At 52.0% G+C, this 26,920-nt stretch overlaps 3 protein-coding genes across 10 annotated transcripts in view; 1 reads left to right on the forward strand and 2 right to left on the reverse strand.

Moving 5' to 3' along the window:
• Positions 1-929, reverse strand: part of TRMU (tRNA mitochondrial 2-thiouridylase) — a 26,213-nt gene extending 25,284 nt beyond the window's left edge. For 2 of the 5 annotated variants that reach the window (XM_017850802.1, XM_017850801.1), the window contains exon 1: positions 273-414. Coding sequence is in view for 2 of the 5 variants with exons in the window: in XM_017850800.1 (XP_017706289.1) it covers positions 273-354 (82 nt within the window). In the remaining 3 variants the exon portion in view is untranslated. Of the gene's footprint in view, positions 1-272 lie in introns of all 5 variants that reach the window. The other 3 variants (XR_001881232.1, XM_017850800.1, XM_017850799.1) reach the window with 3 other exon arrangements.
• A 4,915-nt stretch (positions 930-5,844) lies between these two features.
• The window catches only part of GTSE1 (G2 and S-phase expressed 1), a 33,341-nt gene continuing 12,265 nt past the window's right edge, over positions 5,845-26,920 (reverse strand). For all 4 annotated transcript variants that reach the window (XM_017850790.1, XM_017850791.1, XM_017850786.1 and 1 more), the window contains exons 6-12: positions 26,489-26,612; positions 24,079-24,459; positions 16,640-16,712; positions 12,905-13,123; positions 7,780-7,978; positions 7,088-7,297; positions 5,845-6,609 (exon numbers count right to left, since the gene is read on the reverse strand). In XM_017850790.1, coding sequence (XP_017706279.1) covers positions 6,526-6,609; positions 7,088-7,297; positions 7,780-7,978; positions 12,905-13,123; positions 16,640-16,712; positions 24,079-24,459; positions 26,489-26,612 — 1,290 coding nt within the window. In that variant the 3' untranslated portion in view covers positions 5,845-6,525. The remainder of the gene's footprint in view (positions 6,610-7,087; positions 7,298-7,779; positions 7,979-12,904; positions 13,124-16,639; positions 16,713-24,078; positions 24,460-26,488; positions 26,613-26,920) is intronic.
• On the forward strand, positions 15,235-15,541 carry LOC108514517 (40S ribosomal protein S27-like). The gene has a single exon (XM_017850792.1). The coding sequence runs from the start codon at positions 15,235-15,237 to the stop codon at positions 15,484-15,486; it is 252 nt and encodes an 83-aa protein (XP_017706281.1). The 3' UTR covers positions 15,487-15,541.

The following is a 26,920-nucleotide window of genomic DNA, read 5'->3' on the forward strand; positions in this document are numbered from 1 at the left end:
TGGGGGTGGGCGCGGGTGGGGGTGGGCGCGGGTGGAGAGGGGCGCTGAACTGCTCCCAGGTAGTCGGAGCTGCCGTCGCGCACACCTCCGACTACACAGCTGGAGGGCGAGGGGCCTCGGAACCGAAGTCAGAGGACGGGGTGTCCTCCTGCTGACCCGCGCGCAACCAGGGGCCCAGAGAGGGAGGCGACCTGCCCAACGCCACGAGGGACGGGGACAGGTTTTCGCGGACACATTCGCTCGGGGGCGGGCGGGGGTCTCGGCCGCCTCACCTCTTCGCCTCAGCAGCAGCGCGGCCACGGCGCTGTCCACGCCGCCGGACAGGGCACACACGACGTGCCGCACCGCCTGCATCCGTCAGCCACGCAACTTCTCCACTTGCCACTACCGCCGCTTCCGCGCCTTGCCGGAAGTCCCGCCCCGGTCGTAGGGTCCGCGCTAGTGTCCCGGCCGGAAGCCGCGGCCACGCGCTCGCGTTCCTTCCGGCCCTCCCCTGCCCCGCGGCGGTGTTTCCCGAGCACGGGGCTGCGCTCGTCACTGAGGCTCCACCGACCCGCGGGGTGCGGAGACTCTGTCGGTCCGCGAGGGGCTGACTTTTCTTGGAGCCGCCGCCTTGCACCCCCCACCCGCGCCCTGTCCTCACTGCTCTTCTTCTGCGCTGTAAACCAAAAATAAAATTCTAAGCCCTGCAGTCAGCCGTTGGAGCCCTCCTCTCGGCCAGGGGCGTCCTAAAGGGAACCTGAACCGCGAGTTCGGGCTCTGATGGGAAAAGCCCGGTGGGACCCGCCTCAGTAGACCCTCCTCCCTTTGGAATTCGGACCAGCGTTAACGTCAAATCAGACTTAAGACTGTCTAGGCGGACTCTCCGTAGCAATAGGATACCGACATGACAGATGGCAGGCCCTGAAAGATACCGAAGTATGGTGTGATCTCGGCTCACTGCAACCTCCACCTCCAAGATTCAAGCGATTCTCCTGCCTCAGCCTCCCTAGTAGCTGGGATTACAGGCGCCCGCCACCATGCCCAGCTAATTTTTGTATTTTTAGTACAGACGGGGTTTCACCATATTGGCCAGGCTGGTCTCGCACTCCTGACCTCAAGGGATATGCCCACCTCCGCCTCCCAAAGTGGCGGGATTACAGGCGTGAGTCACTGCCCCAGGCCCAGAAAATCTTTGAATTCACCCATGACCTGGAAGCCCCACCCCACCTTCGAGTTGTCCCACCTTTCGGGAACCAATGTTACATCTTACATGTACTGGTTTATGGCTTATGTCTCCCTAAAATGTACGAAACCAAAAGCTGTAGCACGACCACTTTAAGCACGTGTTCTCAGAATCTCCTGGGACTATGTCATGGGCCACCGGCACTCATATTTGGTTCAGAATAAATATCTTCAAATCTTTTACAGTTTCACTTCAAGCATACTCAGCACTCAATCCTTTAATATCTGTGAGCTGCGTGGGCAGGGGTTTTGTGTTCTGTCCACTTCTACTTCATACCCAGAAGAGCCCCTGGCCCAGGGCAGCTGCTTCATAAACTCACTGAATAAAGGAAGGAGGAGAGAACAGAGGTCATCCCCCAGGGGTGATACTGAAGCTGAGTTCTCTTAAGAGCATCTAGACACGCTCTACCTAAAGCACAGGGAGACTCTCTGAACGAAAAAGATGTTCATTTGTGAATAGGGCATTGCAATGGGAATATGCATGCCACATTAAGCTGTGTGTGTATTCAGGGAAGTAAAGGAAGACAAATTTTTATTTTATTTTATTTATTTGTTTATCTATTTATATTTTTGAGATAGTCTTGCTCTGTTGCCCAGGCTGGAGTGCAGTGGCGTGATCTTGGCTCACTGCAAGTTCTGCCTCCTGGGTTCACTCTATTCTCCTGCCTCAGCCTCCTGAGTAGCTGGGACTAGAGGCGCCTGCCACCACACCTAGCTAATTTTTTGTGTTTTTTTTTAGTAGAGATGGGGTTTTACCATGTTAGCCAGGATGGTCTCGATCTCCTGACTGCGTGATCTGCCCGCCTTGGCCTCCCAAAGTGCTGGGATTACAGGCGTGAGCCACCATGCCCGGCCTATTTATTTATTTTTTTGAGACGGAGTCTCACTCGGTCACCAGGCTGGAGTGCAGTGGCACGATCTCGGCTCACTGCAACCTCCGCCTCCCAGGTTTAAGCGATTCTCCTCCCTCAGCCTCCTGAGTAGCTGGGATTACAGGCACATGCCACCATGCCCAGCTAATTTTTGTATTTTTAGTAGAGACGGCATTTCACCATGTTGGCCACGATGGTCTCGATCTCTTGACCTTGTGATCTGCCCACCTCGGCCTCTCAAAGTGGTAGGATTACAGGCGTGAGCCACTGCACCCAGCCTAGCAAGACAAAGGTTTTTAAAGGGAAAATGAGGATCACATAATTGTTTTGAGATAATTCTTTGGCTACAAGGATCATTAAGGGTGACAGCAGTCCAGGGTTGGACAGGCAGTTGCTGGGCAGATGTCTTTGCAACAGAAGTTTTTTTTTTTTTTTTTTGAGTAAGGTTGTGATAGCCTTTGTGTAAAGGTTGTGGTTTTTGCAGTCCTCTGTGATAGCTGTTATTATTAGGCACATACGCATGAGAACCCTTCCTTGTGGTACGAACCCAAAGTACCTGAGACACGTCTTAATTTAGTTTATTTTGCCAAGGTTAAGGACGTGCCTGTGACACAGCCTCATGATGATGTCCTGAGGACATGTGCCCAAGGGGGTCGAGGCACAGCTTGCTTTGATATTAGGGAGACACAAGACATCAATTAATACATGTAAGATGTACACTGGTTCTGTCTGGAAAAGCGGAACAACTGGGGGCAGTGGGCAGCTCCCAGGTCATAGGTAGATAAGAGATAAACTGTTGCATTATTTTGGGTCTTTGATCAGCCTTTCACTGAATACACAATTTCCATGTGGGAGGCAGGTAGAGGAACAGTCATTTATGCCTTAGTCTGGCTCAGTGAATCTGCATTTTTACATAAATAGGGCAGACATGCATTTGTCTCAGGTGAGCAGAGGGTTGATGGTGAGACCTGTCCTTTGTCTGGCATCTGGGAAGATAAGCTATCAATTTACATTGGCAGGGTGAAATTCAACAGAACTGTTATAAGGTAAAGATCTCGAGGCCCATGAGGAATTTCCAAGAAGAAAAGCAGGAACTACCAACAGGAGAGCCTGGGCACTGGTGCCAGGAGGAGGTACACAGTGAGCTGCAAGACAGGAGGAAGAGGTCACAGGGCCTGTGGGAAAAGGATGACCACTTTTTCGGAATAAAGGATCAGGAAAATACCCAGCAGGAAGGCAATTTCATCTTGCATTTCCCGGAAGAGATAAGGAAATCCAGTATCTGGGCACCTGAGCTCGTGCAGATTTAGAGGTACACGTTTAGGCTGTGTCTAAACTTGAGTCTGGGTGTAGGGGCAGGCCCTCCTTGGGTGTGGCAGGCTGATCTAAGGTTATGGCAGGTTGAGTCCCAGTTGCAGCCAACCCAGAAAGTGGCTGAGATCCATGCTCACATATTTTCTGCTTTCTGGTGAACTATATGGTATTTTAGTTACTCTGTAGCTCCAAGAGGCCCCTGTGTATCACCCAGGTCCACTACAGGCCAGCTATGGGCAGGACGACGATATCTCAGGTGCCGCCTGCCAACAGCAATGTCAGACACGTGGATTTCAGAGATATAAAATGGGAAGACATTTGCGCCACAAAATTAATGAAATGTGGTAAAAATCCCATGAAGTTGAACCTCTTGAACCTGAAAGGGTGGCCCTCCAGCAGCAGCCGAGGTGGAAAAAGGGGTTAGCTCTCCTGGGGCCGCGGAGTCCTTCAGTCTCCAGCTAACTGTGCATCTTCCCACCCGGAGCCCTCAGAGGGGTGAACCAAGGGCCCGCGCACCAGGTGAGGGAGTGGGGGTGCTCAGACTGGGCGGCTTCAGCAGGAAGAGCCCAGTGGAAAGACCCAGACAGAAAGGAACAGGCCTGGAGCTTCAGGACAGAAGCAGCTCTGCTCTGTCCAGCTCCTGCTCATAGGGCCCTCCTCCCGTCCGTCTGAAGAGAGTTAAAGTCAGATCACTCTGTCCGGCCTGGGTACCAAGGAGAGCCTGGCTGCACCGAGGTCTAGGCGGGGAGGGGAAGGGCACAGTGGGGAGGAGCCCCAGCAGCAGGATTGGGGCCACAAGCCAAAGGCTCAGCTCACCCCCAGGGCCTGAATGGAGACAACCGAGGCACAGCTTGGTTACAGATGGGCTGGGAGCTGAACATCTCCCTCCTCTACCAAGTGGGAAGCCCCAAGAGGGAAGGGGTACCTGAGCGCTGCACCCCAGCAGAAAACAGCCTGACCCATAGCAGAGCCTCAGTAAATATTTGCTGCATGGTTTAATCCGATTTCAGATTTCCTTTTTTTTTTTTTTTTTTTTTTTTTGAGACGGAGTCTCACTCTGTTGCCCAGGCTGGAGTGCAGTGGCCGGATCTCAGCTCGCTGCAGGCTCTGCCTCCCGGGTTTACGCCATTCTCCTGCCTCAGCCTCCCGAGTAGCTGGGACTACAGGTGCCCGACACCTCGCCTGGCTAGTTTTTTGTATTTTTTAGTAGAGACGGGGTTTCACCGTGTTAGCCAGGATGGTCTCGATCTCCTGACCTCGTGATCCGCCCGTCTCGGCCTCCCAAAGTGCTGGGATTACAGGCTTGAGCCACTGTGCCCGGCCCAGATTTCCTTTTCTACCCCTGGGAAATGAGGGCCAGACCAGAGGTTCCCTGAGGACCTTGCTGTGTCACTACCGGGCCCTTGGGATTCCCTGCTGCACTGGAGACGTGGAGCCGCCGAGATTCCTCCAGGCCCTGTGGCTCTGGCCAGCGCAGGACTGGCTGCAAGTCTTGCCTGGGGAGTCACTGATCGTGGAGCAGGGCTTCCCTGGCTTCATGACTCACGCGTCCCAGCAGTCCTGCCTGTGGAGGGCTTCTGTCTGCAGGCGCGGCAACTCAGCCGTGACAAGAGCGCCACCTTCCCACCACGGCGGTTTCTACCGAGCCGTCTTTCCATGGCATCGCCTGGCCACCCGACCCCTTCCTGCTCCCGACGCCACAGGACTCGCTGTTCCGAGTGGCAGCTTTAGCCTCACGTGGTAACCACAGGAACTAGAGAGCACAGCCCAGTCATCATTTTCCCTCGTCTTTGCGGACAGAGGCAGATCCTGGTATGATCCAGGGAGCACCAGAGCGGGGTCTGAAATACAGAGTCCGACTGCTGGCTCGCTGTGTCAGCCGTGAAGCCGCTCAACCAAGATGGTGAGAAGTTTCCTCAGGAGAAATGGACACAAAGTAGTGGCTTCCTGGCCAGCTCATTTTTTAAGTAAAGGGAATGGGCTTTCCAGTGGCACTCAGTTCCTGCCACTGCCCACCGAGCCTGTCCGGCCCCTGCTGAGAGCAAAGCTGAGGGGTCCTCCCCCTCCCCGAGGCCTGCCCAGCAGACGCCACCCATCACCTTAGTGTCCGGGTAAGCCCGGCCTCTTCGCCTATCCTCTTGCCACTCATACCCTCGTCTCCCCCAGAGCAGCCTCTTCTCAAGGTGTGCATCTCAGGCCATCGAGTCAGAATCACCTGTGTGCCTAGTAACAGTGCCATTTCCAAGGCTGGCCCCAGACCTAGCGACCAAGTGTATCTGGGGGCGGGCCTGGGTCTGCACTGACACCAATTTTATTGACTAATTTTGAAACTCACTTGTATGAAAGCATTCGAGTCTAGACAGTAGCCTTACTGATTAGAGTGATAAAAATAGCCATGCATGCTTGAAAATCACGATAAGCTTAAAAATCAAGATATGCTTCAATAAATCCATTTATTTTACAATCTAATGTAAATCTAGAATATTTAACTTTTTATACAAACTTAACTTTAAAAATAGCCACTTGCTATTTTACATACAAAACATTCAAAAGAAAATTCTTCATTTAGAGTGACTGAGGCTTCACATTGCAGCCCAGAGAGTGGCAGCGAGAAGGGCAGAGGTGGCAGCAGAGGCCCTGGGTGGTCAGTGCTGGCCCCAGTTCCTCAGCCCACTCTCTCCAGCACTGGGAATATCTTTCGGCTTATTTTTCTTTTTCAAATACAATTTCTACTAAAACATGTTTCTTTTTTTTTTTTTTCCCCAAGACAGGTTCTCACATTGTTGCCCAGGCTGGAGTGCAGTGGCACAATCAGAGCTCACTGCAGCCTCCACCTCCTTGAGCTCAGGCCATCCTCCCACTTCAGCCTCCTAAGTAGTTGGGACTACACGCATGCACTACCACACCTGGCTAATTTTTTATTTTTTGTAGAGACAGGGGTCTCACTATATGGCCCAGGCTGGTCTCGAACTCCTGGGCTCAAGAAATCCGCCCACCTCGGCCTCAAAAGTTCTAGGATTACAAGTGTAAGTCACTGTGACCAGCCTAAAGTTTGTTTCTGAGGGTTGAAAACCACTTTAGGGCTGTTCTTTCAAGGCAAAGGATTTGGTTCTGCTTAGAACTTGAGGAGTGGGGAATCCACGTTCTCCTTGTCAGCCTCAGGGCTCAGCTGGATCAGAGGGGAGCTCAGGTCTATGAGCTGGAAGAGAGCAGAGGGGAGGAGGTGAGTGCGGATCCGGCCGGGGCCTCCCGTCTCCTCCCCGCACAGAGGACTGGCTGCCTGGGCCATCACCACAGCTCGGTCATCCTGGCTTGGGTGCACTGAAAAGCACTCTGGGCCACCACGTCTAAGACGCTGGAAGGAGACAGGACACACGCGGAGAAACCCAAGCCCCACCATGCACACTCCTCTGTCCCACGTCTGGCCCTGGGGTCTGTGGGCAGGAGAGAGACGGTCCCTGCCCAACAAGAGCTGGCAGGGTCCTGGCAGGGCACCTCAGAGGCAGCTGATCTTTGAGAAGCTCAGGCTGCCAAAGGTGAGTCCTGCCCTGAGGTGAGTAGCTGAGAAGACTCAACAGCCACTCTCAAGGGTCCCACGATGGCCCTGGGAGGATGAACAAACCCAGAACTGAGGACAGTGAGCGCTGAGTCAACACAAAGCACCTGCCACTTCTCACCTGTCCCACCACCGGTGAAGGTTTGGCCACATTTTTATTCATGTCTGGAGTGTTTATCATGAGGTCAATCAGAGGCCTGCTTTCAGATCCCACAGCCACGTTTGCTTCTGGGGTATTGCAGAAGTCAATGAGAGGGGGGTCAACGAGGGGCTGGCTTGCAGCATCTGGAGTGACTGCGAGTGGGTCCAGTTTGATATCTACAAGAAGAGCCTGGGTACAAAACCAAGGTTAAGAGCAGAGTCCAGCATCTTGCTGGCAACCATCTTGGGAGAACGTGTGCTTTGCTCATGCTCCAGGTGGGCTGGCGGTTTGGAAAGCCAAGGAATCAGGTGGGGCCTTGGTCGAAGGAGGCCCTGTATGGGGCAGGCCGTGCCTCTCTGACTGCCACCCACCTCCCTGTCCATACCCGCCCACCAGCAGCTACCAGCTCCTGCCACCCTGCTTCCCGCTTCCTCAGCTTCGATCCCTGACCCTTGCCTTAGTCAAATAGAGGGCAAAGGTGTCACTTTTTCCTCCCCTGGAGGCCTGGAAGTCCTGACTGCCTCCCTTTGGGTTGGTTGGCACAGAGGCACTGGCCCCAGGATGAAGCATGGCAGGGAACTCCGCCAGCCACAGCCCTGGGTTCCAGGGGCTTCCCAAGTGGCCTCCAGGAATCTCAGCTAATAGAACCAAGCTGTGCCTGCTCTGCCCACCTCACTAGGGGCTGCATCTCCACCCGGCTTGGTTTCCTCCTGAGCTGCTTCTGTGGCGGTGCTTTTGGAGAAAACAGTGTCGCTTTCCTCTGGAGAAAAGTTAAGTGCCTGAGGCACACGGGAAGGAGAACCCCCGTCAGGGGACACGTCCACCGGCCTAGAATCTGCCTTTCTATTGCTCTCCCTTGTTGGTTCAGTTCTGTGGGAAGGAAAAAAATCTTATGAGGAAATTTCTCTAAAATGCTCGTTCACTTGGCTGATCCGGGAATCGGGTCACTCTGGAGGAACAGTGTCCTGGGTGGAGTGCGTTCCCGCTCTAGGGCCTTCACCCTCCAGACCCCGAGTTTCCTGTGTATGTTAGGGGTTCAGTGATCTGTCCAGTTCCTCTCAGCTCACAAATCTTACCTGTCCAGCATCACCAGGGGCTGCTGTTAGCCGTTTTCTTTCCAGTTACTAAACACGAGGTAATGCGCATGCCCGTCACCTCCTGAAGGGAGCCCAGACCACACACAGGGACCCCTCCTTGAGCCACGGCAGCTCCTTCTCACATGCAGCCAGTGGGGGGCTCCTCCTAGGCCTAGGTGGGTATGCAGCCGGCTCCTCCTGCCCCAGATGCCCCCCCACCTGCTGCCCAGTGCCCTGATCAGGGCTGAGGCCCCGGGTGCAGGCTGCCCACGCCTGCTCTCCAATGCTGTCTCCTGCAGGACCCCGCGTGGGCACTGCTGGGCTTGCCCGCTGCCCACAGGTCCTTGAGTACCTGCCACACAAAACTGAATTCCTTCCGGAAACCCAGCAAAGTAGCAGGTCCATCAACTAACAGAGAGTACCTTCTTTTTTAATACTTCAGAGGTTTCATGAGAGTCCAAAACAAGCACAAGTTTGTTTCTACATTTACACTTACAAACATACAAGACAGTTAAACACATATTCCTAGTTACAGATCAGATCTGGTGTTTTTAGTGAGGCCTTGTTTCTCATTTTCTCTTGGGTATTCCATGCCTTTCCATCTCACTCTGTAACACACACACGTGCCAGCATTTTTTCTTCTCGAGTCTTCTGCATTCTCATAGAACTACATAGATACACACAGGGTCAACACTACTGTTTGTGTATAAATACATGGATATTATATATGGTGTTGTTTTTTTTTGGAGACAGGGTCTCTGTCGCACAGGCTGGAGTGCAGTGGCGCGATCTTGGTTCACCCCAACCTCTGCCTCCCAGGATCAAGCGATTCTCCTGCCTCAGCCTCCCGAGTAACTGGGACTACAGGCACCTGCCACCACGCCCAGCTAATTTTTGTATTTTTAGTAGAGACGGTCTCACCGTGTTGGCCAGGCTGCTCTCAAACTCCTGATCTCGTGATCCGCCTGCCTCGGCCTCCCAAAGTGGTGGGATTACAGGCGTGAGCCACCGCACTCGGCCTATATGTATATTTTTAACAGACAAAGGGCTTTTATTCTCAGCCACAGTTTCATTTGTAAAGTGGAATTGTACTTACGAAACTCTCTTTTCTGCATCCTTTCTCAAGAATTCTTCCTGGAAATGCGTCCACATCAGCTAATGCATGCCCCAAAGGCTACCTGGTCATTTACTTCCAGACTTTGTTTTCTCTTGAGATGGAGTCTCACCCTGTCACCCAGGCTGGAGTGCAATGGCGTGATCCCGGCTCACTGCAACCTCTGCCTCCTGGGTTCAAATGACTCTCCTGCCTCACCCTCCCGAGTAGCTGAGATTACAGGTGCCTGCCACCACGCCAGCCATGTATTTTTAGTAAAGATGGGGTTTCATCATGTTGGCCAGGCTGGTCTCGAACTCCTGACCTCATGATCCGCCCACCTTGGCCTACCAAAGTGCTGGGATTACAGGTATGAGCCACTGCGCCCAGCCGACTTCCAGTCTTTGTCACCATGAACATCTCTGCACGTGAACTGTAGTCTCCAACCTATGGCAGCTCAGAGGTATGTGTAATTAACAAAGGTATAGGCCGGGCGTGGTGGCTCATGCCTGTCATCCCAGCACTTTGGGAGGCCGAAGTGGATGGATCACAAAGTCAGGAGATCAAGACCATTCTGGCTAACATGGTGAAACCCCATCTGTACTAAAAATACAATAAATTAGCCAGGCGTGATGGCGGGCGCCTGTAGCCCCAGCTACTGAAGAGGCTGAGGTGGCAGAATGGCGCGAACCTGGGAGGTGGAGCTTGTAGTGAGCCAAGATCGTGCCACTGCACTCCAGCCTGGGCGACAGAGTGAGACTCCGTCTCAAAAACAAACAAACAAACAAACAAAAAAACAGAAAACAAAAAAAAAGAGGTATACATGTAGTTAAATTTTGACATGTTAAGACTATACTGTCAGGGTTCATTTCTCTATAGTTTGTTACTAGAGCAGTTTCTCTGAACATGTAAAGCAAAAAAAAAAAGAAAAATTTCACATATTAGCCAATGGCTTTTTTTTGAAACGGAGTCTTGCTCTGTCTTCCAAGTTGGAGTACAGTGGCGTGATCTTAGCTCACTGCAACCTCCACCTCCCAGTTTTAAGCAATTCTCCTGCCTCAGCCTCCCTTGTAGCTGGGATTACAGGCACCCACCAGCATGCCTGGCTAATTTTTGTATTTTTAGTAGAGACAGGGTTTCACCAAGTTGGCCAGGCTGGTCTTCAACTCCTGACCTCAGGTGATCCGCCACCCTCGGCCTCCCAAAGTGCTGGGATTACAGGTATGAGCCACCACGCCTGGCCAACAAATGCCTTTCTACAAAATACGATCACAATGCACGTTTCTACTAGCAATGTTCGGGTTCCCCCTCCCGCCTCCTGCCCGGACAGTGTGAACGTGTATGCGTCTATCAAGACCTTTGCACAGTTAGTATAAACTGCATTTCCCTGACACTAGTGAATTTGGGTCTCTCCCCAGGCGTTGTTGACCATTTGAGCTTATTCATGTCCTTTGCCTGGGATGTTGTTTCATAGTCGACCGTTTGTCTATTGACTTCATTTATGGTCATTTTAGCCATAAATAAAAACAGGGGATTTCAATGTCAACACTCTTGGCGGTGGCAGGCGGCTCTTCACTCCCTGGCTTTTAGCAGTGACAAAGGTCTCCTGCACTTAGCGTGTTCACACAGTCTCCCAGTGTTTAACTTTTTTCTTCTTTTGTTTGTTATATTTAAGTATCTAAGTCATCTGAATTTTTTTTCCATGATGTAAGTTAGGTCACATTTAATTTTCTTCCAGATAGATAACAATTTATTTGTGTGTGTTTTTTGTGGTTTTTTTTTTTGAGACGGAATCTTGCTCTGTCACCAGGCTGGAGCGCAGGGGTGCGATCTCAGTTCACTGCAAGCTCTGCCTCCCGGGTTCACGCCATTCTCCTGCCTCAGCCTCCTGAGTAGCTGGGACTACAGGCACCTGCCACCACACTCAGCTAATTTTTTTGTATTTTTAGTAGAGATGGGCTTTCACCATCTTGGCCCAGCTGGTCTTGAACTCCTGACCTCGTGATCTACCCACTTCGGCCTCCCAAAGTGCTGGGATTATAGGCATGAGCCACCGCGCTCAGCCTATTTGTGTTTTTAAAATATATCTTTCTTAGAAATAAAACTTCATAAAATAAATCTATATTCATGAGTGAAATCAGTCTACAATTTCCTCTTATAGGTATTATCGTTACTTACTATGTTTGGCTATTAAAATGAACTGAGAAACTTTCCATCTTTATTTATGTGTAGCCTGAGGTAGTTAACTTGTGTTTTTTTTTTATTTTTTTTTTGAGACGGAGTCTCGCTCTGCATCGCCCAGGCTGGAGCTGCAGTGCCGATCATCAGCGCAACTGCAAGCTCCGCCTCGCCGCGGTCACGCCATTCTCCTGCCCTCAGCCTTCCCGCAGTAGCCCTGCGGGACTAACAGGCGCCCGCCACATCGCCCGCCCCTGTTTTTTGTATTTTTAGTAAGAGACGGGCGTTATCACCATGCTTAGCCAGGATGGTCTTGATCTCCTGCACCTCGTGATCCGGCCCGTCTCCGCATAACCCAGCCTCCCAAAGCTGCTGGGATTACAGGCTTGAGCCACCGTGCCCGGCTGTGTTTTTTTTTGAGGCAGAGTCTTGCTCTGTCACCCAGGCTGGAGTGTGATGGCGCGATCTCAGCTCACTGCAAGCTCTGCCTCCTGGGTTCACGCCATTCTCCAGCCTCAGCCTCCTGAGTAGCTGGGACTATAAGCGCCCACCACCACACCTGGCTAATTTTTTATATTTTTAGTAAAGATGGGGTTTCACCATATTAGTCAGGATGGTCTCGATCTCCTGACCTCATGATCCGCCCGCCTCGGCCTCCCAAAGTGCTGGGATTACAGGCATGAGCCACCGTGCCCGGCTGAGATATTTAACTTTACACACCAGCATGATCTGTTTCAAAAGTTATACACGACTGAGGTGTGACTTCATCAGTCAGGTGCCTTTTTCAATCTTTAATCATTTCTGAGCTGCAGCTATGGCTTACTTCATGTGTCCTTGGGTTAATTTAGATAAATTTTATTTTATTTTATTCTATTTTATTTTATTTTACTTTACTTTATTTTTTTAGAGATGGGGTCTCACTCTGTCCCCCAAGCTGGAGTGCAACAGGGCAATCTCAGCTCACTGCAGCCTCAACCTCCTGGGCTCAAGTGATCCTCCCACCTGAGCCCCCTAAACAGCTGGGACTACAGTGCATGCCACCACACCTGGCTAATTTTGTATTTTTTGTAGAGATGGGGTTTTGCCATGTTACCCAGGTTGATCTCAAACTCCTGAGCTCAGGCAATTTGCCTGCCTCGGCCTCCCAAAGTGCTGGGATGACCGGCGTGAGTCACCACACCCAGCCAATAATTTGCAAATTTTAGAAAAGCATTAGGTTTTCAGATTGATTATCAGAGAATTACAGGCAGTATTTCCTTGTAATACCTTTAATTTTCCTCTATGCTCATGTCTATTGCATTTTCTCTTTGCAATTAAAAAAAAAAAAAAACTTTCCAAATATTATTTACTTCACTAAAACCTGGAGCAAGGCAAGAAAAAGATATGTCAATGTCTAGCACACCAAGCCTAGGAATTTGAGACCAACTTATTATCACCTTCATCTCTTACCTCATCGCAGAGCTCTTGCGGGGCTCAGAGGAAAGTCTCCGGGACGGCACACACAGGGGAGAGGCCACGGCCCTGGGCATCATTTTGGGGGTCATCGGTGGAAGGCCAGAGAAGCGCCGGCTGGCGGGTGTGGGCAAGGCTGACGCACGCCGTGCACTCAACAGGCTTTGTGGTGCTGGCCCAGATGAGCGTCTAACTGGGGTGCTGTGGATGGGGACCCTGGCAAACACAACATCAATGTCATAAGCTGAGATGACATAAAAAAAGTGAAACCTAATCATTCAGCCGGTGCCAATGCAGTGCTTCGGTTCCAGCCGAGAAGAGCTGAGCCCGCGAGCCTGTGTGAGCTCTGCTCTCCCGGGACGCGCCCCAAGGTGGGCAGGGCTCCGAGCTGCTACCAACCTGCCCTGGCGTGGGCTTCGGGCTCCCAGTGGGAATGCCTTCACTGCCCTTCCTCACAGGCAACTCAAAGAAAATTGATCAAATGTGACTGCACTTTACCGATGCTACCATTAAATGTCACTTCACAGGAAGTTCTGAAGAGACTGAGCAAATCATCTTTTGGTGGTGTCATAGATATTGCCATAAGGAAGTCAGCCGCAGCCTGTCTCGTGGGCCAGCGAATGGGGGAGCAGGTCTCGCTGCAGGCCCACTCATTCCCAGGCTTAAGGTTGCCTGAATCCAATGTGAACACAAATGAGCGAAGAGGGAGCTGGGCACTTGGTCCTCACACCCCTCACATCCCTGGCAGTACCTGTGGCTCGGGCTACCCATGGGTCTTGCCTAACTGTTGCTTTCTTGTGTTGCTGTTGATGAAGAGGAGGCTGAGTCAACTGTCATTTGCTGTGGACTCAATGTCTGTGTCCCCAGATCCATGTGCTGAAATCCTAGTCCCTAAGGTAATGGCATTAGAAGGTGGGGTCTTTAGGAGGAGATCAGGTCATGGAGCCAGAGCCCTCAGGAATGGGATCTGTGCCCTTAGAAAAGAGGGCACACTCGTGCATACCTGTGGTCCCACCTACTCAGGAGGCTGGGGTGTGAGGATCACTTGAACCCAGGAGGTGGAGGCTACAGTGAGCCATGATTGCACTACTGCACTCCAGCCTGGGCAACAGAGCAAGACCCTGTCTCAAAAAAATAAACAAACACAGGCCAGGCGCAGTGGCTCACGCCTGTTATCCCAGCACTTTGAGAGGCTGAGGCAGGTGGATCACGAGGTCAGGAGATAGAGACCATCCTGGCTAACATGGTGAAACCCCGTCTCTACTAAAAATACAAAAAATTAGCCGTGTGTGGTGGTATGTGCCTGTGGTCCCAGCTACTCGGGAAGTTGAGGCAGGAGAATCATTTGAACCTAGGAGGTGGAGGTTGCAGTGAGCTGAGATCGCGCCACTGCACTCCAGCCCAGGTGACAGAGCGAGACTCCATCCAAAATAAACAAATAAATAAACATAAAAGAAACTTGTTCACCCCTACTCCAGTGAGGACAGAGAGAAGGCGGCATCTGTCAATCAAGAAACAGGCCCTCACCCGACACCAAATCTGCAGGTGCCTTGATCTTGGATTTCTAGCCTCCAGAACTGTGAGAAACAAATGTTTGTTGTTCAAGCTACACAGTCGATAGAACGTTTGTTATAGTAACCCAAAAAGGACAAAGACATTATTTTAAAATAAAATGAGTCAAGGACATCCCACCACATGGCCCCCACGGGAGGCCAGGGAGACCTGTCTGTTGCTCTATTCTGGGCAATTGTCAACATACTTCAAAAGGAGCCTGAAAACAGACTGACTGTAGCCTATTTAAATGGAAAAAAAGCAAAGAGGCTGAAATCAAGAGAGAAACAGAATCACTCCAGAGAACAACTGCTGTCACCCCCAGCTGCTGTTCTCTGCCAAGTTCTGGGATTCCCCACCCTCCTCCCTTTATTGCTAAGTTCTGGAAGCCCCACCACAAATTCCAGTGAAAATAAAAATTCCAGCCGGGTGCGGTGGCTCACACCTGTAATCCAGCACTTTGGGAGGCCGAGGTGGGTGGATCATGAGGCCAGGGGATGGAGACCATCCTGGCCAATACAGTGAAGCCCTGTCTCTACTAAAAACACAAAAAATTAGCCAGGCGTGGTGGTGGGCACCTGTAGTCCCAGCTACTTGGGAGGCTGAGGCAGGAGAATGGCGTGAACCCGGGAGGCGGAGCTTGCAGTGAGCTGAGATGGCGCCACTGCACTCCAGCCTGGGCGACAGAGCGAGACTCTGTCTCAAAAAAAAAAAAAAAAAAAAAAGAAAGAAAAATTGGCTCCTTTCCGGCAGTGACGACCTACCCATACGAGAACATGCCTCTCGCAAAGGATCTCCTTCATCTCTTCCCAGAAGAGAAGAGGAAACACAAGAAGAAACGCCTGGTGCAGAGCCCCAATTCCTACTTCATGGATGTGAAATGCCCAGGATGCTATAAAATCACCACGGTCTTTAGCCATGCACAAACGGTAGTTTTGTGTGTTGGCTGCTCCACTGTCCTCTGCCAGCCTACAGGAGGAAAAGCAAGGCTTACAGAAGGATGTTCCTTTAGGAGGAAGCAGCACTAAAGGCACTCTGAATCAAGATGAGTGGGAAACCATCTCAATAAACACATTTTGGATCAAAAAGAAAAGAAAAGAAAAATTCTGACAAATGTAATCCTCAAAGTAATCCTGGGTGAGGTGAGGAAACTGAGGCACAGAGAGGCAAGTGAGGTGACCAGTGGCTGCCTGGGTCTGGTCTTTGCTCTTCACCACCATGCGTGGGAGGGACAGCAGCTTAGCACCGCACCACACGCAGCACGTGAGGGACTGGCTGGTTCGACCTTGCAAAGCGTGTCCTGAGCTCACACAGGAGGAAACTAAAGCCCAGAGTCCTCAAAAGACTTGCAAGCGGCCCCAGGCTGGTCCGTGGCAGAGCCAGCAGCACCCTCTCCGGTGTCCTAGCCCAGGCTTACTCTGCCCACTCCACCTCAGCAAGGTCCAGAGCAGTGCCCGCCTGGTCACACACTGGCACCAGGACCTCATGCTGGTCTGGGGGGTCTGAGTGTCCTTCCTGCTGCCCACACCCCAGCTCCACACAGGAGACTCTGAGGTGCACACAGGCTAAAGGGCACCAGTGCGAGCTCTCCTGTGCTGTGCCAGGGTCCACAGAGCTGCACTGGGGCTCAGGGGACGGTGGGGGTGGGGCCGCTACCCGAGCAACTCCTGCGCGCGCATCTGCACATTTTCTTACTGTCTGCGGCACCTGCTCTGCTGAGCCTGGGCCATCCCTACTCGACATGAGGAAAAAGGTCAGCAACATTTGGGAACTTATACTGGATCAAAGACCAGGAAGTGGTGGAGCTGGGATTCAAAGCCAAGTCAGAATCAAGGTGCCACGTCAGTGCTCTTCGACTGCGGGACAAGTCACAGTCACTCAGGAGCTTCAGGAAATCCAGCTGCTGGCCTCCAGGCTAGATGAACTGAATCAGAACCACAGCAGTTCAGGGCTGGGAAGTGCCGTACTGCATCATACTGCATCGCGGAAGTCTCAGGTGTCTTAAACCTGCAGTAGATCTAAAAGGGGCTGGTACAGGTCGGGAGCTCAGCCTGCGCCCAAGAGACTGGCACTGAAGCCAGATGTGCAGGCCAGGCTGCAGGGTTACCGAATGCTTGAGGGTAGCGGATGCATGAGTCACTCTACAGCCATAAAGAGAGGAAGCGGACCAACGTCACTCACCTGCCAACTGACGTGCACGATTGCGGCCGCTGCGCCCGCGAGAGCTTTGGTGTTGCGCCGTCCGGGGAGTCACCTAAGACCAAGAAAGGAAGTGTGAAGTCAGGCAAAGCGATCAAGGACGAGAACTACTGTTGGGGGATCTTCACCAAATAGGCAATTCTCCGAGTATCTCCACTGTCCCAACTTGTAGTGTAGGTGGCACTGGTCCACAAAGGGCCACCCTGCCGCAGGCAGGAGCATGAGAGGCACTCACCCCTACACAGGGACCCCAGCCCAGGCAAAGGCTGCAGTCTGACAGATGGACGTGGGGGAGAAAGGTAAGAGCCCTCTTCACTGCGCCACCCCACCCTGGCCATTGATCCCATCAGGGCAGAGCACGACTTTCATAGAGTGAAGTCTACTTGTCAGACGGCACCTGCACGCGCTAGACACTTGCCCACAGGAACGACACGGCAGGGGTTTAGGTTCCCAGGCACGCCCAACAGAGCCCACATACCTCATTTCCTGAACCATGACATTAATGGGATAATAATAATTCATTACATTGTGTTTGTGCTGTTTTAGTTGACAAGTATTTCCATGTTTATGATCTCATCTGATATTCACAATGGGATGAAAAGCAGGCTCAGAGGGCAAAAGGGTCACCAGTTACTGAGCTAAGGCCCACCACAGGCCCCAGAGATCCAGTCCCGCCACCACCCCCTCCAAACACTGGCTCCGTGGTTCCTCCTCCACTATATTGGCTCCTTGAAAATCCCAGTATGCACTTGAGTATCAGCACATGTGCTCTGGGGCCTCCAAAGCTTCAGGCACCAGGACTCCCTTGGAACACCATGCTATGTCTGGGAAGCCATGGGGAAAGAGGCTGTCCCTCAGAGCCCCTTACCCCAGCACTAAGAGGGAAGGGTGGGGCCCGGAGCTGAGACCTCTTCTCTGCAGGTGCTTCCAGGAGGCCAGGCAAGGGTCCAGGCTGCTGCCCCCACAGATAGCCCCACTCTCTGGCAATATCACAGCTGCTGCTGGGCCCTCCATCTTAACAAGCTCACACCCACCCTCCTGCCCCTGCACCCAAGCTCCTGTCCCATGTCCCTGTCCCTCTTTAAAGTCAGATATCCTCAAAAAGGCTGCCTGCACTTACATTTCCTCTCTCCTGTTCTTTTTTTTTTTTTGAGACAGAGTCTCACTCTGTCACCCAGGCTGGAGTGCAGTGGCGTGATCTTGGCTCACTGTAACCTCCGACCCCTGGGTTCAAGTGATGCTCGTGCCTCAGCCTCCCGAGTAGCTGAAATGACAGGTGCCTGCTACCACGCCCGGCTCATTTCTGTATTGTTAGTAGAGACAGCGTTTTGCCATGTTGGCCAGGTTGGTCTTGATCTCCTAATCTCGTGATCTGCCTGCCTCGGCCTCCCAAAGTGCTGGGATTATAGGCGTGAGCCACAGCGCCCGGCCTAAGTTTTGTATTTTTAATAGAGGCGGGGTTTCACCACGTTGACCAGGCTGGTCTTGAACTCCTGACCTCAGGTGATCTGCCCACCTCGGCCTCCCAAAGTGCTGGGATTACAGGTATGAGCCACCGCCCCAGCCTCTCCTATTCTTTTAAAAATCACCTCCATCAAAGTGATTCATGCACAGAGTTTTTAAAAATGAAGGTTAAAATTTTATGAGACAAACAAGTCTCCCACCACACCCAGCTCTGCTTCCAACTTGCTGGCAGCTTATGATGTCTACCTTCACACATTTCTAAATCACACACCCACATTGCTACCTCCACATTCTTCAAAAACTCCATTTGTTACAAGAGTTAAAAATCTGGCCGGGCACGGTGGCTCACGCCTGTAATCCCAGCACTTTGGGAGGCCGAGGCAGGCGGATCACCTCAGGTCGGGAGTTCAAGACCAGCCTGGCCAACATGGTGAAACCTTGTCTCTACTGATAAAAAAAATTAGCCGAGAGTGGTGGCGCGCGCCACCAGGAGACTGAGGCATTAGAATCGCTTGAACCCGTGAGACAGAGGTTGCTGTGAGCCGAGACCGCACCACTGCACTCCAGCTTGGGCGACAGAGTGAGACTCTGTCTCAAAAAAAAAAAAAAAAAAATCTGCCCCTCACACCTTCCTACCACCCCCACCTGTGAGTTCACCAGGCCTCCAGTGTTCACCCCAGCACTGGAGAGGTGTGCAGCTTGCACACAGCTGAGCCAAACGTGCTCCCATCCTCTCTCCACCTCCGTTTTTGGTTTGTTTGTTTCTTTTCTTTCTTACAAGAAACAACGTCTTGCTCTGTCACCCAGGCTGGAGTGCAGTGGCGTGATCACAGCTCACTGCAGCCTTGAACTCCTGGGCTCAAGTGATCTTCCTGCCTCAGCCTCCCAAGTAGCTGGGACTACAGGTGCCCAGCACCATGCCTGGCTAAATATTTTTGAAAATTTTTTCAAAATTTGAATTGGGGTCTCACTGTGTTGCCCAGCCTAGTGTCTGTTTTCTTTTACGAGTGGGGTGGTCTGTGACTGAATCATCCTATCATCCCTGTCTTTTGGGAACATTCTTGAGTCACTGACCCTGCACCATTCACAGAGGTCTTTGTGAGACCCAAGGTGGTCACACCTGGCGGGTGCGGAGGCAAGCCTGCCTCCCTCTCCCTCGCCGCCTGCCTCTCCCTCGCCGCCTGCCTCTCCCTCGCCGCCTCCCTCTCCCTCGCCGCCTGCCTCTCCCTCGCTGCCTCCCGCGTTGGCTCCCTCTCCCGGGATCCCTTCCTCTTGGTTGTCCTCTCCCTCAGCTGGGTGGAGTGCACTCTTCATCAGCTTCCACGGTGGCACAGGAAGGTCATTCTTCTTATGAAACAGAACATGAACAAGCCATCTCCTGACACCCTCAAGAGTGCCTGAGGGCCGCATGCGCACACGCGCCTCCCAGGCCCACATCAGCTCTTCCCTAAACCAGGACAGCGCAGCTCCACTGCAGCTCCCAGTACCCAGAATTCCAAGTCTCAATCCTCTGGGTGACCCGGCAGCGTGGACTCAGAGTGAATAGCAACATTTGTCACTGGACTGTTTTACAAAGAAGGCTGCTTGTCTCGAGTATTTTGAGAAAGTGCACGTATGAGAGGCTCCACTATAGGGCACTGCTCATGTGGTCCCACGCTACGAGTGCCCTCAGCCCTCACCTCTCCTCCACAGTGACAGCTGGTGTCACAGCCAACGAGCAACACCACCAGTGCTCTTAGCCAAAGAGTGCGCACCACCACGTGCCTCCCAGAGCTGTGTGTTCCCAACAGCGTGGCCATTCCCTTGGGGCCTCTTTTCTGGCCAGTGCTGAGTTTGTGGGACCAGTTTTGACCCTGATGAATGACCAAAGGCGTGCAAGAGACAGCCCTGTTCCCAGCATCATGGAGAGAGGAGGAACCGCCTGCTGAAGGTGAAATGCACATCTGAGAGGTGCCTAAGGAGCCCCCAGAGGCACGGTCTGGGAAACGGCAAAGTCAACGGGGAATTTGGGATTAGCAGAAGTCCTGTGGCATCAAGCAGCCCGACAGCCAGCCGACGTTTGTGGAGGCCAGCCGACGTTTGTGGAGACCAGCCGGCGTTTGTGGAGGCCAGCCGACGTTTGTGGAGGCCAGCCGGCGTTTGTGGAGGCCAGCCGGCGTTTGTGGAGGCCAGCCGGCGTTTGTGGAGGCCAGCCGGCGTTTGTGGAGGCCAGCCGGCGTTTGTGGAGGCCAGCCGGCGTTTGTGGAGACCAGCCGGCGTTTGTGCCAATGTGGTCAGGAGGAACACGGCAGACACATGTCCCGGCTCCAGGCATTCAGGCAGAAGAGAAGCAAGCACTACTGAACAAACCTCCACGTGACCTGGGCCGTAGGGTGTCCCTGAAGAACCCACCCAATCATAGCTCCCATTTCTTTTCTTTTCTTTCTTTCTTTTTTTTTTTTTTTTTTGAGACAGTCTCGTTCTGTCACCCAGGCTGGAGTGCAGTGGCGCCATCTCGGCTCACTACAACCTCCGCCTCCTGGCTCAAGTGATTCTCCTGCCTCAGCTTCCCAAGTAGCTGGGATTACAGGCATGTGCCACCATGCCTGGCTAATTTTTGTATTTTCAGTAGAGACAGGGTTTCACCATGTTGATCAGGCTGATCTGGAACTCCTGACCTCAGGTGATCCACTCACTTTGGCCTCCCAAAGTGCTAGGATTACAGGCGTGAGCTACCATGCCCAGCCCACAGCTCCCATCTCTACAAACTCAGCTCTCTGCTGTTGAAACCTACACTGAGGTCTCAGCTGTGGCCTCTCTGAGTTCTCAGCCTGCTCCACCCCTCAGCGGCAGCTCAAGTGGCCTCTCACCCTCACTACTTCCAAAATGGGGCCGTGGAGTCTGCCTGCTGCCTCTTCCAGCCCTCCTGTCACATGAGCGGCAGCACCCAGGTTCCGCCAGAACCTCAGGGCCACTGGAGTCCCTCTCTACACTGCCACATGGGCCCTAAGCTACCAGAATGTCAGGCAGACCACAGCACCCCAGCCTCCTTCCCCAGCACTAGCCTCCTCCCCAACACAGTGAGGGCGAGGTCTCCATTACCCTCCCCACCTCGCTCCCGCCCAGAGACTCTGCTCTTCCCTCTATGGAGGGATCTTCTGAAGGTCAAGTCGCTCTGCTCTAATCTCTTGCATGCACATCCTCTGGAACTGACGGTACTCCAGGGCCCGCTCTGGTCACGCGGCGCTCTGCGAGCTGGCCTCGGGCTGCCCCTCTGTCTTCATCTCTTCTTACCCTGCCCCTTGGTCACCGACTGGCTGAGGTTGCTAGTTTTTGTTCAACAGCTACTTTCCTCTTCTTCTCAGTAAGACATTTCAGCTGTGTGCAGAATAAAGACAACGTGTCCTAGCATCCTGTGCAGGGAAGCGTGGTGACCAACGGGACACAAATGGAGTGACAGAGACAACTTGCAGTGAGAGTCCTTGAAAGGTGGGGATTTGCTCTTCTTCACCTAAACAGGCTTCCTGCCGGGAGGTGTGAGGGCCAGAGTCGGTGCAGCCACACTAGACCACGAGGACAAGAAGCTCATCACAGCAACACAGGATGGAAGAAGCCTGGGTCCCTCACACCAAGGAGTACCGACCAGCTGTCGCACGTCTATGCGGAATCCAGACCACAGTGGCTGCGCTCCTATCCTCAGCCCCTGAGCTGCTCCCGGAGCGCGCCCCGTGACTTCCTGCTCCAGGACCTCTGTACTCGCCATTGCCTCTGCGTGGAGTGCTCCCCCTTGCGCTTTCCTACCAGTTGCCTCAGTGTCCTGGTTCAGATCTCAGTCCCGTGTCGCCTCCTGATCATCTCTGCCAAAGAACCACCTGATGCAAATTCCTCCCCAAACACAGCAGCCCCAGGACACCACCTTCTCTTAGTCCCTTCGTTATGCTAGGATCTGAAGGCCTGCTCATCTGATAACATTTCGTGTCTTTTCCTATTAAACAGAAATTCCGTGAGAGTAGGTCTGTCTTATCATGATGTCCCTTGTCCCCCAAAGCATTCCAGCACAGAGAAGACACTCAGCAGAACAGCTTGTTCCTACAGCAGGACTCAGAGTGTGGTTTCTGGGAGTTACAGGCTGCCTGTGCTGGCTGGCACTGCCAGAACTTAAAATCCTCAAGCACCCAGAGGGCAGATAGATCTACCTGACAGAGGAGGCCAGGACGCTCCTCTCACCTTAAGTCAGCTCTGAGAACTTTCTGCATTGCACACAATTGTTCGAGTAATTCATGGAAACTTTACAAACACCTACCCACTACTGGCCAGACACCTGCTGGGGTTGGTGGCCTCAGTGACTGGAGAGGGCAGTGGCTGGGGCTTAGGAGGCTGAGGTGGCTGCAATGTGAGGGCCAGAAACTACAGAGGAGGGGGATACTCTGACAGAAAGAGTTCTAGGAACCCAAGGGGAATCTCGAGTCTCTGGCTGAGCACCAGGCAGTGCACAGGCGCAGGGCAGGAGTCCTCAAGGTCAAGAGAAGAGCAACTACCGGGCAGCAACGAGCGGAACTCACAGGGCCGTGAAGCCGCCATCTTGCAGCAGCCGGAGTGCAGGGGCCTCGCGGGACACACGGGCGTGCAGCAGAGGCCTTGGGAAGGGCGCCGGTGGCAGGAGGCGGAAAGACAATTCTAGACCCACCACTTCAAAGCATAAAAAGCCTCAGAAGGATGATCTGCACCTTCACTGCCTGCCAAGCCCAACCCAACTCCTCAGAGAAAGACAACAAAATCCAGACATTCAAACGTCTACACCTGACAATATCCAACAACCAAGAAAAACCTGTAAAAAACGTAGAGGCAGGAAAATGAGGCCAAAACCCGGAAACAAAATTAGTCAACAGAAACAGACCCCAAAATGATGCGGAAGATGCTATAAGAAGAATCGTAGACCTTAAAACCATTATCAATTTGCTCATGAGGATGTAAAAGAAAACGCAAGTACCATGAGGAGAAATAAGGGGAAACTATTATTTTAGAAACGGAAAGTTAACTGGATGGGCGTCATAGCTATTAGGCACTGCAGAAGAAATGATATCTGGCAACAGAAACGACCCAAACCGCAGCTCAAGGGAAAAGGCTGGGCCGGGCGTGGCAGCTCACGCCTGTAATCCCAACAGTTTGGGAGGCCGAGGTGGGTGGGTCAGGAGTTAGAGACCAGCCTGGCCAACATGGCGAAACCCCGTCTCTACCAAAAATACAAAAAAAATTACCAGGGCATGGTGGCGGGCAGCTGTAATCCCAACTACTCGGGAGGCTGAGGAAGGAGAATTGCTTGAACTCAGTAGGTGGAGGTTGCAGTGAGCCAAGATCATGCCAGTGCATTCCAGCCTGGGTGACAGAGCGAGACTCCGTCTCAAAAAACAAAAAATAAAAAAAAAATAAAAAAAAAATAAAAAAAATAAAAAAAAAAAGAAAGAAAGAAAAGAAAAAGAAAAAAGGCTGAAATTAAAAGAAAAGAACAGAGCTTCGGTGTCCTGTAAGACAACGTCAAGAGGCCTGTAATAGATGAGATTAGAGGCCTAGGAAAGATGCAAAGATAGCTGAAGGAATAATGGCCAAGGTTTTCCAAATTTGATGGGAAAAAACCAACCTACAGATCAAAGCTTAAGAAACCCCAAGCAGGATAAAGGCAAAGGAAGCCGCCTCAAAGCACATAATAATCGAATTGCTGACAGTAACAGTAAAGAGAAAACCTTACAAGCAGCCTAAGAGTTCCGGGGTGTCACACTCACAAGAACGAACGTAAGACATTCTGGGGGCCTCCACTGACCCCCCAAAACAAAGTAGGCGAGAAGACAGCGGGTCACACCTGAAAGCACTGTTGGAGGAAAGCACTAAAAACACGGTCACTGCCATCAATAATTGTTTAAAACTTTAAATGGAATTTCTTCAATATTTTAAAGATACATTAAAATGTATCTATTACTCACCAATAGAAAACTTAGGAATTTTAAATTGATTTGTAGGAGTAGGCATAACCTTTGTCTTGGAATTTAGATAGGAATCTCGCCGTCTGATACTTCTAGTCTTATTCAATTGAGAAGATTCTGACCAAGTGGAACTGGAGTTCGGCCACTGGCCTCCACCTTCCGGAGTCTGGGGTTGGGTGGGGGACGCTGAGGGGGGCGCTGTGGGCTGCTCCACTGCCAGCCCAGAAACATCGACCTGCTTGGCTTGCCGGGAGGATGCCCCCACAGGGCCTGCAGGCAGAGCTGGCCGCAGCAGGGTGGGTCCTATTCCGCCTGACTTGCTGATGTTTGACAGAGGCCGGGAGCTGTTTGCAGGAATACTTGCAAATTCACTTGATTTAGCTAGAAGGGTATACACACAAACATCACATTATAAAATTATGCAGCTGTTTAACAAACACACAGAAGTTATGCTGTCTTTAGCTCATCTACCTTAAACATATGACACATTAAAAATATTCTATAAGCCCATCAGGCAACATCATCAAACACAGGACGGCCCAGGCAGCTTTTAGCTTAGCTGAGTGAATTCTAAGGTACTTATTCTCAAAATATTACTAACATGTACACAAGCATGCATAAATTCAAGCTCTCCTATCTTCGTTGATTATGTTGGCAGGAGAAATCTACATTAGTTGAGCAGATGGAAGGGGACAGTCTAGTCACATATCTCATCTGTCTGGTCACAGAGGTGGACAGGGAACAGGGAAAAAAGACGCAATTGCTACTGGTTGATTCCTTTAAAATTACAAGGAGTCTGGGTCATATTAACCATAAGCACTATTTAAAATAGAAGACCAGATAAACTAGAATAATAAATACTGAGCTACCAATATACACAGATGATCTGATAAAGGATTCTTAAATAAAAACTTTAGAACAGGAGTGGTGGCTCATGCCTATAATCCAAACACTTTGGGAGGCCAAGGCAGGAGATCACTCGAGGCCAGGAGTTCGAGATCAGCCTGGCTAATATAGTGAGACCATCCTCTCTACAAAAAACACAAAAATGTGGGCCAGGCGCAGTGGCTCACGTCTGTAATCCCAGCACTTTGGGAGATCGAAGCGGGCGGGTCATGAGGTCAAGAGATCGAGACCATCTTGGCCAACATGGTGAAACCCAATCTCTACTAAAAATACAAAAATTAGTCAGGCGTGGTGGCAGGCGCCTGTAGTCCCGGTTACTTGGGAGGTTGAGGCGGGAGAATCACTTGAACCTGGGAGGCAGAGGTTGCAGTGAGCCAAGATTGCGCCACTGCATTCCAACCTGGCAATAGAGGGATACTCCATCTCAAAAACAAAAAAAAAACCACACACACAAAAATTAGCTGGGTGTGGTGGCATGTGGCTGTAGTCCCAGCTATTCAGGAGGCTGAGGTGCGAGGATTGCTTGAGCTCGGGAGGTCGTCACCTCAGTCTGTAAAGGACACAAACCTCTCTTAATCACAGAATGGCAGAGTCAGGATTCCAGATCAGATCAATCTGATTAGAGTTCACACTTTTCATCTTTTTTTTTTTTGAGACGGAGTCTCGCTGTCGCCCAGGCTGGAGTGCAGTGACGCAGTCTCAGCTTACCGCAACCTCACGGGTTCAAGCGATTCTCGTGCCCCAGTCTCCCCAGTAGCTGGGACTACAGGCACCCACCACCATGCCCGGCTAGTTTTTGTGCTTTCAGTAGTGACAGGGTTTCACCATGTTGGCCAGGCTGGTCTCAAACTCCAGGACTCAAGCGATCCACCCATCTCAGCCTCCCAAAGTGCTGGGATCACAGGTGTGAGCCACTGCGCCAGGCCCACTTTTTTCATTTTGTGAACACAATCCACACCGTGCTGCCCTGAACCACCCCGAGACTCCACACCGCCAATGCACCGTCAAGAGGATTTCGCTCTGAAGAGCAGAAAGGCGAAGGCTTTCCCTTACCACTAGATGGCAGCCGCGGCTTGGCAAGGTTGAAATGTGGCTTGACCTCAAACAGGTGTGGGAGCATGAATTTAAACATGCACCCAGGAGTTATGGGGGCCATATGCCCTAAATTATCTGGAATAGTCCTATTTTAAAACTGGTGTCTCATGGCATTGACATGAGCCTGATTCCTTCTGTGTTCTCAGGCACGGGGTATCATACACGCTTTCTGGCTGTGTGTAACACCTAGACTGAAGCCACCCATCTGACTGTGCCCTCCTCATGGGACAGATGCACTGAGGGCAAGCACAGCGACTCAGCCGACAGCCTGGTCCACCGCACACAGCACGCCCTCCGGGACGTCCTGCTGAGCCTAAGTGGTTCTGTAGAAACAGTCTCCGAGGCCTCAGCAGCACTCCAGGCCTCACCTGGCCAGATGTGGGTCCAGGCACGATGCCAGCTGCCTCACCTTTGCCCGCTGCTGGGGATGTGCACACACTGGATGGCCCGCTCCAAACAGGCCCTGAGGAGGACTTCCTTGCGAGATTGCTGGTAGAGCCGGGTGCTTTTAACAGGGTCTTCTTCAGCCCCAACTGGGGCAAAATATGAAAAAACAGAATCAGCAAAGATCTCATTATTTACCTGTAACTTATGTCTGCAAAAGTAAGGGGTTTTTGGCCAGGCGCGGTGGCTCACACCTGCAATCCCAGCATTTTGGGAGGCCGAAGCGGGCGGATCACAAGGTCAGGAGTTTGAGACCAGCCTGGCCAATATAGTGAAACCCCGTCTCTACTAAAAATATAAAAATTAGCCTGGCATGGTGGTAGGCACCTGTAGTCCCAGCTACTTGGGAGGCTGAGGCAGGAGAATCGCTTGAACCCAGGTGGTGGAGGTTGCAGTG

The sequence above is a fragment of the Rhinopithecus bieti genome, unplaced genomic scaffold (assembly GCF_001698545.2).
Source record: "Rhinopithecus bieti isolate Rb0 unplaced genomic scaffold, ASM169854v2 scaffold_32081, whole genome shotgun sequence".
Classification (NCBI taxonomy): Eukaryota; Metazoa; Chordata; class Mammalia; order Primates; family Cercopithecidae; genus Rhinopithecus; species Rhinopithecus bieti.